Here is a 14,642-nt window from a genome sequence, read left to right on the forward strand (position 1 = left end):
ACCCTAGAAATACAAGGCCTTGTACAGTTGGTGTCAAAGGAGTTCAAGTGAAGATAAATGCCCAGAAAGGAGAAATCCCTTCAGAGGATGGTATGGGCCTGGAAAGAGCATGTGAACCGAGCCATGACTTAGGCAGAACCTGGGTGGGCTGAGCACAGATAGGACATACACCTCAGACAAGATTTTCAAGTAGATGCTTCAGGGATGTACACTTACCTTACAGAATGATTTGTTACTGGGTGCCTGTAAGTGGTGCAGTCGCGTTCCCTTTCTGTGTAGGCTCCCTCCGGAGTAATCTGTAAAAGAGATATGGTCTGTACATAGCCTTTTATCACGGACAGCGAGACAGGCTCCCACCCTGAGAAGCTTTTGGATAAGATCAGTGTATGCTGATCTTATCAGCATACATCTAGCATCTAGCAGCCATCCTGGGCCTTGTTACATTTTATTTTTATATTTGTAAACTTGTTGGCTCGTGTAAGGTTCTGGCCATAGTGGATCTCTTCCTTATCTTTGAAGCCCTGGCTTAAAAGAACTTTCTGTAGGTGGCTGTTCCTTGTCAGCCACCAAATCTAGGCTGGTTTCCCTTCTATGAGCCTTCAAAACCCCTGTGCTCTTCACAGTCAGCAGCGATTCTGATACTGTTGAGCATCTGAAGGCAACACCCTGTCTTGTTCAGCTCCATATCTGAGCACGTCACCCAGTCCTTGGCATGGAGAGACTTTTATAAGAGCTACCTTTTAGTGACAGTGAAGCCTGTGCCAGCGGCGGTTAAATGTTTTACGTGCCTCATTTCCTTTAATCTGCCAGCAATCCCATGAAGCAAGTATGATTACTACCTTTTTCTCAGATGAGGAGAAAGAGGAGCACAGGGAGGAAGTAACTTGGTAACGATCAACATATTAATCAAGTACATTGAATGAATGAATGAACTTGCATGAATGAAGATATTCTCGTTTAGTCACCTTACCTACAGGAGCACTGTTGGAAAAATGGGAACAGTAGGCAAGCGAGCCAACATGAAACAAGAATTTCTTCAAAAGATAAGCCCCAAATGATCTTATATTTTTCTCTTACTAAAAAATTATGGTATATCGTCAGCTCTCTTTGGAGATGGTAAGTTCCCTCATTTAGAGATTCTCAGAGATGGAAAAAAGGTAGTACCTAATACTTCTTCCTCATTTCAGAGCTCATGATGGGTATCCCTAATTGATCACAGCACTTTGAACAGTTGAGCCTTAAACACAGGCTCAGAATCCATCTTCATGCCATGAGCCAGGCATCTGCTACTAGAGATGCCGTCTCTACTAGAAGAGAGAAGGCCGCTTGCGAAGGACTTTAGAAAGGATGTAACCATCATATATGTGTGTGTCGGTGGTAGAGAGAAGGGTGGCTCTTTATCCAGTCCTGACATCTTCTCAGTCTTTAAAAACATTTGGAAATCACAGAGCGTGAAAACAGAAATAATTTCCTCCAGTGGTTACATGGCTGTTTGTCTGTCTCTGAATGTTTATGGAATGCCTGCTATTTGGAAAGTGGTTGCCCAAGGCACAGGACCCACACTATGTCACATGCTTTGGTGGCTGTCCTTGGGACCTACTTTGCCTCCCCAGGACCTTACAGTCTCTGAGGGGGACTGAGATATCTGTATTTTTTCAAGGGACATAACATGACCAGACACTGTCAGTAACCATGGTTGAAGTAGTGGAGTAGATGAGATTCGGGCGGGAAGAGGGTGCTGTGTGGGATTAGCATGTTTATTAATTACCATAGCTGACGCTTACAGAATTTTCCTGTGCCTAGCAGTGTTATGTGGGCTTAATGCATACTGGCACTTAATCTACACCACAAACCTATGGAGGAAACGTTTTTTATTACATTTTACAGAGGAAGGAATTAAGACACAGTGAGGTTAAGCAACTTGGCCAAGGTCATAAAACCAGTAATTAGCAGAGCCAGGATTGTGAACCCACATAGTCTCCTGTAGGGAAGATCTGCTCTTAATTATTAGACCCGGCTGTCAGTTGGGATTTGACCAAGGAGGGGAGATGGAAGCCAAGCCTTCAGTTGAGGATTCATGTGACCTTGAGTGGCTCCGTGGAGAAAAGGGGGAAGGCGTTTCTGTTTCAGACATGGTATTCCACTCATTTTCAAGATGGTGGAAACACACAAGCAGTCACACACACACAGGCTGGGTAACTGCCTCTTCATGGCCTTGGTTCTCCATCTGTCTCTGAGGAAGATCAGGGAGGGAGAAGAATGGGAACATAGGGGCCAGTATCTGGACTCTAATGGAGGTACAGTCAGAGGCTGTATTTTTTCCACAGTGTGTTTTGAATTGTGGTGGCTCTGGAATGGCCTGGGGGGGGGGTGGGGGGATGTGGTGAAGTTGACCTCTTAGGGATGTCAGGAATACTTTATTTTAGTTGCAGAGCTTAGACTTTGGAAGGCCACTGGTGGACTTCTTACTCTCCCAAGAGGAAGTCTGTCTGGGCTGGTTGTGAACAAAAGGGGAATGTGTTCATGCCACTGGTAGTGGGCTACAGGTCTTCCCAACTTAGGACTTGTTTAGTCATAATGTTGAGGCTTGTGACTCTTAAGTCTCCCTAGAATTAACTGGCCATTTAAGCCAAAGGTGTGAAGTCACCTGTAAACCAAGCAACATCAGGCAGTCCATGAGGTAACATTTGGCCAGGAGCAGTTGCCTTTGTCACTTGCCTGGTGTAGGTAGTGTGTTTCTGGAGTGCTCATCAGCTTCCTCCCCACCCGGGTCCCCTTTCTTCCTTCCAGGGATGTGCCAAAGCTTCCTGGGCAAAGATGTGTCTGGTACAGGTGGTCACCCTCACCTTCCTTCTTGCTTCTTGATGCTGCTGCTAAGATGTCCACTGCTGGGTGTGTCCGTCTTTGGCTTCTGCCTTTGGATCTGCCTTTGGCTGTGATTTATAGATAAGTTATCAGGGAAGGGTGGAATTGGGAGTCAAGACCGATGTACAAAATGACTCCAGCAGATCCCTCTTGTCAGGAACACAGATGCTCTCGCTAAAGAGGGTAGCTAAGTTCACATACGTAGTCTCTAGAAGATTCATTACTTCCTTCAGTCTCTCCTAGTGGTTCATTATTTTACATTCTCTTAATCCTTTTCCAAATGTTACTTTCCACCCTTCCCTAAGATAAAGAACAAAATGAAAGGGATACCCAAAACACCTATTTAAAAAAATATATATATTTCTTATGCACCTATATTGTAGACATTGTCCAACCCACAGGATTACAGCGCGAAGCCAGGACCCACGGTTCCACCCAGCAGCAGATCAGCTCATTTTATGTCTATAGAAGTTGTTTTCTGGGTGTACACCTGTCTTCATTTGCTTCTTGATTGTTGGGCTTGCAAATCACTTGCAAAGACCACTCCGATCAATACAAGTTGCCATGTCTAAACTTTTTATAATCCTATGTTTGTCTTCAAAGTGGCTCTTTTAAATGATCAGTTGCTTTCCTGTGTCACCAGGCAAATCGGAGACAATCTGATTGTCCCTGGAGGAGTGAAGACCATCGAAGCCAATGGGAAGATGGTGATCCCTGGAGGCATCGATGTCCACACTCACTTCCAGATGCCGTACAAGGGAATGACCACAGTGGATGACTTCTTCCAAGGGACGAAGGCTGCCTTAGCGGGGGGCACCACCATGATCAGTGAGTCGCCCGGCCTTACACACTCCTGGTCCCAACAAGTGACTCTTTTACTGACGGGTTAACCCCGTGCTCTCTGGCGGTAGCTTGTATATGTCTGTCAGTTTGGTGTACAGATCTTCTGCCTGATGGGACCTGAGGAAAGCAGGTGGTAGTGAGGAGCCTGGCAGCTCCCTGAAGTTGCCTAGAGGAGATTCATGGGGCGCACGGCCAGGAAAACAGTGTCCCCTCTTGTCCACCTGAGAGCATGGCTGGGTGTGTGGCGGGTGGGGAATCTGCAATCATCTCTGGGTTGGACACTGGGAAAAGTGTGGAGGTGGACTACACATTATTTCAGCATTTCCAGCTCGGGCCCAAGGTAGGAGGGGGCAGAGGGCACAGGCAGAGCTGTGTGGATGGGGCTCAGCCTCCCTGAGAGGGAAGGGTAATGGGGACCTGCAGTGCTTGAGAAACTTGTGGGGTTTGGTGGCATTGACTGTTACCTGGTCTGCCCTGTCTCTTGACCAGTTAGGAACTGTCTGAAGATGAGGCAAGTGGTGGGGGAGGTTTCCCTTTTTTTTTTTTTTTCCTGTTTTCTTTCTTTCTTCCCTCCTTCCCTCCTTCTTTCCTTCCTTTCTTCCTCTCTCTCTCTCTCCCTCTCTCTCGTTCTTTTCCTGGGAACTACTGCAATTCCAGAGAAATCTAGGGAGTTGCATGCCATGGGATTACGGAACAGATAGCATTCCAGGGCAGTCCTTCCTGTTCCAAAGGAATCCCAAGGAACTGGGTCCCCTCCCAGTCCCAGGCCTAAACTTGGTCAGCAAGAGCACTGTTTATTTTACCACTGTCTATACCCATCCAAGAACACAGAATGGCTGAGCTGTGGAGTGGCTCATTGTCTTCTGCCTCCTTTGTGACTGGAGCTCTAGCAAGGTTGGTCCCCAGCAGGTTGGGTGTGGAAGCCCAGGAAAATTGCACCAAGGCCATAAAAAGTGCAATTCAGAGAGACCGAAGCTCTTCTCCAGTCAAAGGGAGGAAGCCAGATGACCTCGCAGCGGCTGCCTGCCCACCTAAGCCCTGATGCCGGTCCAGACGTCAGGGGTGCGGCTCCTGGCATCCGTTTTCTGATAAGCGCATGTGGGCAGCCTGTGGTAGGAGGCTGAGGAAGTGAGTGATCCTGGTTTGGCTTTCTGCCTTCCAGGCAGGGAGCTGGGCCTGTTCAGTGTCCAGGGAGTGTGTATTGTGCGTGGTCTTCTAGGTTAGGGAAGGAGCTAGAGGGAAGCCAGAGTTGCAGGGGACGTGAGAAAACCATACCAAGAAACCCAAAGCTGTATGTGTCCTTCCTAGATAATCTAAGCCCCGGAGAGGCAGCCAGAGAAGAAAACCCATAAAGTCCACGTTCCCTGTTACAGTCTGGCTCTAGTTTCCTTCCTATGAAGCAGAAACAGGATCAAAATAGACGTACTGTTTCTTAGTGGTGTTTTAGTGGATCGTTTCACAAATAATCTTGGCGTGGATGTCTTTCCGTTCACCTGTTTTCATTCCACTACAGCATTTAAAATGGGTGCCTAATCATCCACTTTATGAAGATGTACTTATTATGTAGCCAAACTTCTCTACTGTTGAAGACTTTGATGGTTTCCAGTTTTTCACTTAAATGAATGTGTAGATAATGTTTGCAATGGCAAGCATCTTCAGCACCCACATTTTGCAAACAGCATGTTTATTTCCTTGGGAATAAGTCTTAGGCACAGGCATAATCATCGAATTAAGGTATGAAAAATATCAAGATTTTTGATGTGTGTTTCACAATTTTTCTTAGGGAAGTTGTACCAATTTGCACACCCCCTCACCTGTCCAAGGGAGGTACGAGGGTGGCCCTTTTGTCTTAGCCTTCCCAATTGTAAATGTCATTATTTTGAATAGTGCTATCCACGGTTGCAGGTGCTGCAGGAGTAGATTTGGGCCTTAAAAGAAAAAATATATGTAATTTATTTATTTATTTATTTATTTATTTGACAGACAGAAATCACAAGTAGGCAGAGAGGCAGGCAGAGAGAGAGAGAAAGAGAGAGGAGGAAGCAAGCTCGCTGCTGAGCGGAGAGCCCGACTTGGGGCTCTATCCCAGGACCCTGGGATCATGACCTGAGCCAAAGGCAGAGGCTTTAACCCACTGAGCCACCCAGGTGCCCCAGAAAACATATATTTTTTTAGGATTTTATTTATTCTAGAGAGATAGAGAGCAGGGGTAGAGGGACAGAAGAGAGGGACAAACAGTCTCTGCGCTGATTTTGTTACAGAGATTGCTGCAGGGCCCCAAGATCGTGACTTGAGCCACAACTGAGAGTTGGACACTTAATTCACTGAGCCACCCAGGTGCCCCACGTAAAGATACTCTTGATAAAAAGTTTACATGGAAATAAGATCTGTGGGCTGAGCATCAGGTTTGTGACACTGGCTCTTCGCTATGGCAGGAAGCACAAGGACGTCAGTGTCCTGTAATCTGACATCACTTTACCCTCTTTCCAACTTAGAAGGGAGTCTGACTTGCTTCCCGTAATACTGGCAATAATGGCACATAGTAGGCACACATTGACATCATGGAGCACTTACTGTGTGCCAGGCATCAGGTGAGAATCTTTTCATGCATTTTGCCATTTAGTCATGTAACAAAATTAGAAGCAAGGAACTATGACATTCCATCCTCTATCCCACTGAGTACGGATGTCAAGGATGAGAAAACGGGTTTAGGGAAGCTAGTAGTTTGTCCATGAGCAACTTGGCTAAGCAACAGTTGAATGATCAGCAATCTGGAAACTGCCAGAGAACACTCTCTAGGGTGATTCCACGCTCAGGAAATAGTGGCTTCGCAGTGTTAGCTAAACAGGTGGGACCAGGCCTGTGCAGAGGGGGGGAGCAGAGGCGGTTTCAGTGACTTCCCCATCTGGGGCCTCTGTCGTTCAGTTGACCACGTGGTGCCCGAGCCCGAGGCCAGCCTCACGGAGGCTTACGAGAAGTGGCGAGAGTGGGCGGACGGGAAGAGCTGCTGCGACTATGCCTTGCACGTAGACATCACCCACTGGAACGACAGCGTCAAGCAGGAGGTGCAGAACCTCATCAAGGACAAAGGTGAGCCCCTGTGCGCCCGCCTCCCTTCTCCCTGCTCGGAGCCTGGAACCTTAAGGGGTACTGCTGTGTTCTAGGCACTCTGGGTGGATGCCATCTCACTCCTTTCGGGACCCACATACTAGGGGATGATTATCCTCAGGCTGGAGGTGGAGAGCCTGGGGCTCAGAATAAGTGGCCTGCGATCACAGAGCTAGTTAGCAATGAAAGTATCCAAAGTCTGTGCCCTTCACCTCATGCAACACTGCACTTTTGACAGAGGAAGAAACTGAGGCCAGGAGAGGTTAGCATCTTATGGAAAGTCACACAGCCACTTATACGAGATTAGGAATGATTAGCCTTTGTAACTTATGTTCCAAAGATCAAACCATTACGTTCTCAAACAGTGGCATCCTCAGAAAAGGCAACGGCATTTGTGGGAGCAAAGATGCGTTCATACTCAGGCTTGGGGCTTAGGACATGGAAACGGGGGTGTCCTCTCAGTGAATCCATGATTTAGGTTTCCCTGGTCGTCTTAGATTCTTCTGTTCTCTACTTCCTTCTGCCTTTCGATCGCCAGATATTTTGCCTACCCGCAGTCCCCCCCATGTGCACACACAGATACACTGTGTGCTTGGCATCATTATGGGGCCCGCGGATTTAGGGGAGTGTAAGGTATGGTCATTGCTGAATGTCCCAGGCAAAGGGAAGCAGACAAGTGAAGGGCAACAGGATAAATGCCACAGGGTACAGAATATCACTGTAATAGTAATAGCATTATGCTAATATCATTACAATCACAGTCCTGATACTAACATAGTAACATGCATTGTTACAACACTAAATAAGACTCTTCTCGGTGAGCCGCCTTGATGCAGCTGCTGGAGGGCAGTGGTGAAGAGTGGGCTCTGGGTTGCAGGGGAGAGGACGGGCTCCCAGAGGATGAATTTTCAATGTTCGATGTCCCTCCTCAACTGATGAGCTCTGCCCAGACCCTCCTGATCCAGGATATGAGATTATAACCCACTCCTTTTTTGTGATTCCTTTCACACTGGGCATCTCAACTGGGGTAGAAAATGGAACGGCTTTAACACTCACTTCCCTTCCAAAGGGCCCGGGTCATTCCACAGATGACGCAGAGGCTTATGGGAAGGGTAGTGTTAGGAAAAACTGCCCCGAGCTGAACCACTCTGGGTAGGGAACTTCTCACATTACAACCCGCTTTTGGCCTGGAACGCTGTGGGCTGAGATGGCCCTAATGGTTGGAGACCAAAATTATCCTCCTTTCCTCAGAATGACTCTCTGTTCCCCAGCCCCACCTATTTATATAAATTACTACACTAATAGTCTCTTTTGGGGTGAAGAGTTAAATTGCTCTTTCCCTATAGCCCTTACAGCCCTTACACGGTGCACCTTGACTTCTACCCCTTAGCTGCTGCCATCCTTTTAATAAAAAAAAGCCAGCACCCCGAGGACATGGTCTCCATCCTAGATGCAGCCCCCCGCACCCCCTCCCCCCAGGCTCTAGTGTAGAGCCCTTAAGTGGCTAAATAAACCCATCCCAGGAGCTCCATTAATGAAGTTCAAATACAGTGGCTGGTCTGGTGCTGAGACTTCAGTATCTGTTGTCTTATTCGATGTTTCCAACTGCCTCATGAAGCAGGCTCTTGTCATTTTTCCGTTTTATAGGTGAGGAGACCAAGAGGTGAGGTATTCCGAGCTCACTGAACTAGTATGGTTGCTGCCCCCGAGTCTCGGCAGTGTGCACTGCCTCGAGCAATGGCAAAGCTTACTGACCCTCTGGGCTGGGGAACCGATTGGGGGAGGCAGAAAGAGACACCTCAGAGCTCATTCTGCTGTTGACACCACATAGGCATGGCTGCTTTCGCACGTTAGGAGAGAACGGAGAATGGGAAGCATCTGCTTTATGTTAGCCAGGCTCCTGTAATGCACTGGGACCCCACGGGCGACGGGAGCAAAGGAAGGAGAGCGGTCATGCTAATATTGTCCTCTTCCTTTTTCCCTCCCTTCCCTCTCTTGCAGGGGTAAACTCCTTCATGGTTTACATGGCCTATAAGGACTTGTATCAAGTGTCCAACACAGAGGTAACAAGCCATTGCTGTGTGGTTTGGGGTATCTGGATGGGTTTCCCATTGCTGCCGATGACCTTGGCTCTTGGAGCATGACTCACTGTGGTTGCTGTGGGAGGCTACTGGGCCCGAGTGCTTCTTAAAGCCCTCGAGGTCCATGCTGTGTTTTAAATAAGGGAGCAGGCAGTGTGCCCATGGCAAGGCAGATCGGGAGCTAGAATTTCCACTGGCAGCAACTTTCTCAAAAGAACAAGAGGAAGGGCACACTGAACTCCATGTAGCTCACAAGCCTAAACCCTGCATGAGCTCGGTGGAGTTTGAGGTGTTCTGCCTCGCAGCATTAAGGAGGGCCTTCTGCTGTTTGGGGTAGCAGCTTGCTTTTGGCTCTCCCCGAGGCGGTCTCGTGGCATGTGCTGGTTTGAGATGATTCTCATGTTTTCAGAGGAAATTCGAAGAACAGATTCCCATCCCTCCCGGTCAGGAGGTTGGGGAAGATTAGGAATCGGGGAGCCAGCTTTCCCTTGAGCTGCTGGCCCGGCTGTAGCAGCTCTCAGGAGCATTTGTTGAGAAGGACTGTGAAGGTCTGTCTCAGCCAAACAGGATCGAATAGCATTAAAAACGTGTGCTCGAGGCACAGCAGAAGGCTCCATAGGACTTTGTTGTACGTCTGCCCTGTCCCCTGAGGAGACAGGATGTGTTCTTTATAGAGACAGTTTTCTAGAGTTCCTGTGGACTCGCACTTTGGTCGTGCATGTTATAGCCTATGTTTTCTGCCCTAATCACTGATTTCCTCCTTCATTTGTTTTACCTGTGGACTCACACTCTGGTTATGCATGTTTTAGCCTGTGTTTTCTGCCCTAATCACTGATTTCCTCCCTCATTTGTTTTACCTCTGGCCCTTGTGATGGACCCCTGCATGGAGTTGCTGAAAGCCTCAGTGGCTTATGAAAGTGACAGCGACTCCTTTCTCTTTCAGCTCTACGAGATCTTCACCTGTCTGGGCGAGCTGGGAGCCATTGCGCAGGTTCATGCCGAGAACGGGGATATCATTGCCCAGGTAAGGCTGTGCGGCTCCCCGGGGTGTGCTTTCTGCATGGGCTTGGGTCTCAGGCCTGTCTCTTCCCTCGTTACTTCAGTATTATGTGAGCTCTTAACAGGCATGAGGCTTAGTCCTGAACCCTGTGCTAAAAACAGGACCTCCCTTAAAGAACGCACCAGGCTAGGAGGAGGCAATGAAGGCAAGCGAGGGAGAAAGCCGAGGACGCTGTAGAAAGGGGGGGCTGTCTGGCCATTCTCGGGGATCAGAACAGGCATGCCGGAGGAGGTTTTCAAATTGGGCCATTTAGTGGGAGAACGTTGCTGATTCTCTTTGAAAAGTGAGTCTAAGCTACGGGACAGTCTCTGTTCTAGAGAAAAACCCTAAAATAGCACTTCTAGAAATCTGTTCCAGGACTGTGGAGCTCACAGCTTTAGTAAAGAACGTGGGTCTTGTGGGGATCAGATGCCCCACTGGTTTCCTAGAAGTTGTGCTGAGAAACCTGAGGCAAGAGTGAGGAAAGCGAGGCTCCAAGGCCCAAAGCGATTGTTTATGAGTAAGCAGAAGGCACCCTCTCCATCTCCTGCGTTGCTTAATGGGCTGGATGCACAGATGGGTCTTAGCCAGGGTCTGTTTATCTCAGAAGCATCCAAGATTGGTCTCCACTAGGAGGAGGCCGCCAGAAGAGAGGGAGCCCTCTTGGTTCATTTAATAACATTCATAGAAAAACCATTCTGCATTTTTTCAAAGAGTATCTCCTGAGTGCTTTTTGCCGGGCACAAGATTACTGAGGTGAGCCAAAACAGACGCACTCCGTAGCTCACTAGTCCTTGGGCTGTACCTTCGTTTTAGAAGTTGTCGAGGACTTGATGGTTGTGGTCAGCGAGGTGTGGGAACTGTGGGGCTGACCCTCATCCCAGACCTGTGAGCTTCTAACAGCAGCTGCCATGTGGTGAACACTTACTGCCGTGTGCTGGGCACTCGTATGTGCTCTAGTATACTGTCACTCCCTCTTTGGCTGGCCCTTCAAAGATGGCTGCCGTGTTCTGTAGAGGAGGATATGGGACTCAGAAGGATTTGGTCACCAGCCAAGGATCACAGTTAGTAACGGAGAGAAGAAAATCTTAGCTCTGAGGTGGTGTGGCTTCCCCAGAGCTGGTGTGTCCCGGGCCTCTTGCCCCACCAGTCCCGCTGCAGGTCCCCCAGAGACACAGCATGTCCTGGCCGTGCAGGGCTCCAGCTGTTAGGATTTCAGATTCTGGACGTTATCTCACCAGCGGAGGAGGGGAGCTACATGTGTAATTTCCTCTTACTGACCAAGATTAATTAGTCAGACCCCTGACAGCCTTCTCCCACGTTCCCCCACACACTCAGAGATAATGAAATTCATTTTCCGAAGAGGGTCCAGTGCTCACGGGAGGCATCCCCGTGGTGGTAGAGCTGTCACTCCTCTTGTTCTGCATTTTCGGCACAGCTGCCAGAGGATCCAACCCTCCCTCCACATGCCCTAGAAACCAAACTCCCTGCTCCTCCCTCCAAGCCCCTGTGGGGGCAGATGGGCTTCGATGGTAAGCCCCCTTTCCGGCTTCCTCTGGTAGCTCCTTAGCAACGAACTATCTCTGGTTCCCCCCATCCCCTCTCTTCTCTACCTTGTGAAGGCTCTGTTCTCAGTCAGGGAAGGTTTCTTATGTGTGCTTATTACATTCAGATTGAGCTGAAAGACTTCACATTGTCTAAATGAAGGCAGCTGCTGTTTTCAGAGTTGATGGATGCAGAAGTCACCAAGGAGCAAGAAGTCTCTCTCTCATGGGTATGCGCCATGAACATTATCAAAAGTTTTAAGCCTGCAGGACCATCTGAGAGGGTAGCATCTTTAGCCATTCATCTTATAGGGTTTGTAGAGCACCTACTATGTGCCAGGGCTTCGAGAGGGAACATGAATAAAACAGGGTTCCTTTCCTCATGGAGCAAACCAAAATTGTGCCATGCACCCCCCCCCCCAACTGGGATGTAATTACACCAACGGCCAGTGCCTCATGGTGCCCAGGCCCCCCGCACCCAGGTAAGGGAGCTTTGAAGGGTCTTTGCATGCCCTTCTTAACCTTTGGCCGTAGGGACACCATGGCTTTTAGAATGGGACCTCCCAGCATGAGCAGTGCATTAAAGTCCCCTGCAGAGCTTCGAGATTCCTGGGATTCTCCTGGTTCCAGAGGTTCTGATGTAGGAGGTCAGTCATAAACGGCAGGCACGCCATGTGACTCAGCTGGGAAACCATGACTTGAGCGAGCTCCCTCCTGCCCACGGTGCCCGCGCTCTTGAATAAGAGAGACGTGACAGTGTCAGGTGAGACAGAAGAGGCTTTGTAGTTGGACACCTTGACCTTTCTGTGACTTCAGGAGGCAACGCAGAGCGGCGACTCTTCAGGGTTCAGAAGAAATTGTGTTCAGTCCAAGTTTTGAGAAATGGAATAGTAAGAATGAAAAGTGAAGTTCTTTTGCTGCAAAAAACTCAGCCTCTGACCTTTTCTCTAATCCTGCTGTAGAGCTGGAGACGGAGATCATTTCACTTCTCACAGTCACTGAGAGTGTATGCATCTTTCTTCCCATACCTCTAAAATTATATATATTATTAAAAACAAAACAAAACAAACAACAACAACAACAGAATAGTTCTTTCATAGGGTGAAGGACTCCTGTCCTTTCTCCACTTCTCATAGTTCCAAGGTGCACAAGGCTTTGTTCAGGTCCCGCTCTCTCCCTTGTCTCCCTGTCATCAGCGCACACGTTCGTTGGCACTGACCTTCGTACTTGGAGACTGAAGGCCAGCAAAACTGCACAAACGGCGGCTGAGGATTCCTGCCAGTCCCAATTAGCCCATGCATGTGCTTACTGCCCAGCCACCTGCTCCTTCCAGAAAGCTGGCCACAAGTCTGAGGAATTTAGCCATCAGCTGTGAGGGGGTAGGCCGTTTTGTCACAAAACAGACTAATTAAATAGAATCTGACCAAAAGACTGAGTCAGGTAATGATGTTTGGAGGCACCATTTTGTCTGGTTAAATTCTGAGTCTGTTTGTTTCAGGCATACATTTGAATGACAAGAAAGCCCAAGGGCTTTATTAAAGCGCAGCTTCCTAGAATTTCACCTCTCCATCCTGATTTGGAGAAGGCCAGACAGCCACACGGCTGCAAAAGTGAGCCGGGCGATCCTGATGTAAAGGCGGTGTGTGTGGGGGGGGGTGCGCGCAACTAGACTGTTGCAAAACATAGCAGGAGACGCTAAGGAATAAGTGAGCTGGTGTGACTTATGATGTATATTGGCGAAAAAATTCTGGTACTCTAAGATTGCCGTCCTTTTAATGAAAAAAAGCCATCACTCCGAAACGTTTTTTTCTCCTCTTAGTTAAGACTTGACCCTATTTTACAATTCCAGATGGAACCTTAACAAATGTATTCAACATATGCGTTTTAGTCTTTTTTCCCCTTGATCACTTTTCTTCAGATTTAAAGATAGCAGCGTGGTTTTCCACACCTCAGTGGAGCTTTTGTCTCTTTCTCTTTTCTAATTGTAGGAGCAAACCCGGATGTTGGAAATGGGGATCACTGGCCCAGAAGGCCATGTGCTGAGCAGACCAGAGGAGGTGAGTTGTGGGGATCCAGGGACTGGAGTGGGTAACAGGACAGCGGTGGAGGTGCTCTGTCCTTCCAGCATCTTCTGAGAGACTCGTGTGACTCCAGTCCCCAGCAGCCCGGCGTGTGGCCCGCTGCTCATTTGTCATTTGGAGAGTTTGTGTTCAGCCTGCCTTCCCCAGGCACCTGCTTACACGGTGTAGAACAAACCTTGAGGAAAAGTGAGGAGAGTCTGTGAGGAACAGACAGCATATTGGAACATTTGTTCCAAAGGCTACACGTCGGATGGACCAACTCAAGGGACTCAGCAAAGTAGAAAGCAATGTGAGGAAAATGCTTACTTGTGACCCCTCATCTCTTTAAGAGGACACAGGGTGGAGGGTCCTCCACACCGATTCAGCTGGAGAGGTAAACACCTAAATCCTTTCTTAGTCAGTGTCCATCTCAAAGACATTTCCGTTTCCTCCCTTATTCCAAGTTATGTTCTGAGTCCTGCCAAATAAAATACCGGCCATAGGCGCAGTAGGTGAAGGGGGTGTTTCATAGACTTTATGTCTATCGATTGGTTGTAAGGTGATGATGATGTCCGGGTATGGGAGTTTCCCATGTGTAAGATGAATGATGAACAGGGCCTGATTGGCAGCTGACGAGGGACTAAAAGATAACCAGTGGCTGACTGCATGTGTTTGGGATGTCGGCGGCTTTAGCTGCTGGCACAGGGCACAGAGTGGGAACTTGGCTGCCCGTAAGGCCGAGAGCACACTGGCTCTGGAAGGCCAGCCCCAGAGTGGCACCCAGACTGCATGTGGGGCCGTTTGTGCGAGTGGCCTGAGCCTGGCTCCTGCTCTCCAGTCCCCAGCCCTCCATTCTGCGGAAGGAAGCAAGAGTCAGAACCAGAAAGAGCGTATTCCTGTTGCCTATCTCTTTTAGAGGCCTTTAAAAATTAAAAGGTAATGCACCCACAGACAAACATCCCTATCATAAACATTCAAGGAATTTTTTCAAGCTGAATACAGGTGTGTCCCTTGTGCCCCGCTGGAGAAGCAGAACTGTCAGCATTCCCGAAACTCCTGTGTCTGATGACGTTGTTCCCAGTTGAAATCATTTATCATTATT

General features: G+C 48.5%; 1 protein-coding gene across 2 annotated transcripts in view; it reads left to right on the forward strand.

Moving 5' to 3' along the window:
- Window positions 1-14,642, forward strand: part of DPYSL3 (dihydropyrimidinase like 3) — a 109,924-nt gene that overhangs the window by 79,732 nt on the left and 15,550 nt on the right. For both annotated transcript variants that reach the window (XM_032850701.1, XM_032850707.1), the window contains exons 3-7: window positions 3,509-3,693; window positions 6,634-6,798; window positions 8,818-8,879; window positions 9,841-9,921; window positions 13,469-13,537. In XM_032850701.1, the coding sequence (XP_032706592.1) occupies window positions 3,509-3,693; window positions 6,634-6,798; window positions 8,818-8,879; window positions 9,841-9,921; window positions 13,469-13,537 (562 nt within the window). The remainder of the gene's footprint in view (window positions 1-3,508; window positions 3,694-6,633; window positions 6,799-8,817; window positions 8,880-9,840; window positions 9,922-13,468; window positions 13,538-14,642) is intronic.

The sequence above is a fragment of the Lontra canadensis genome, unplaced genomic scaffold, assembly GCF_010015895.1.
Source record: "Lontra canadensis isolate GAN:19392208 unplaced genomic scaffold, GSC_riverotter_1.0 scaffold4, whole genome shotgun sequence".
Lineage (NCBI taxonomy): Eukaryota > Metazoa > Chordata > Mammalia > Carnivora > Mustelidae > Lontra > Lontra canadensis.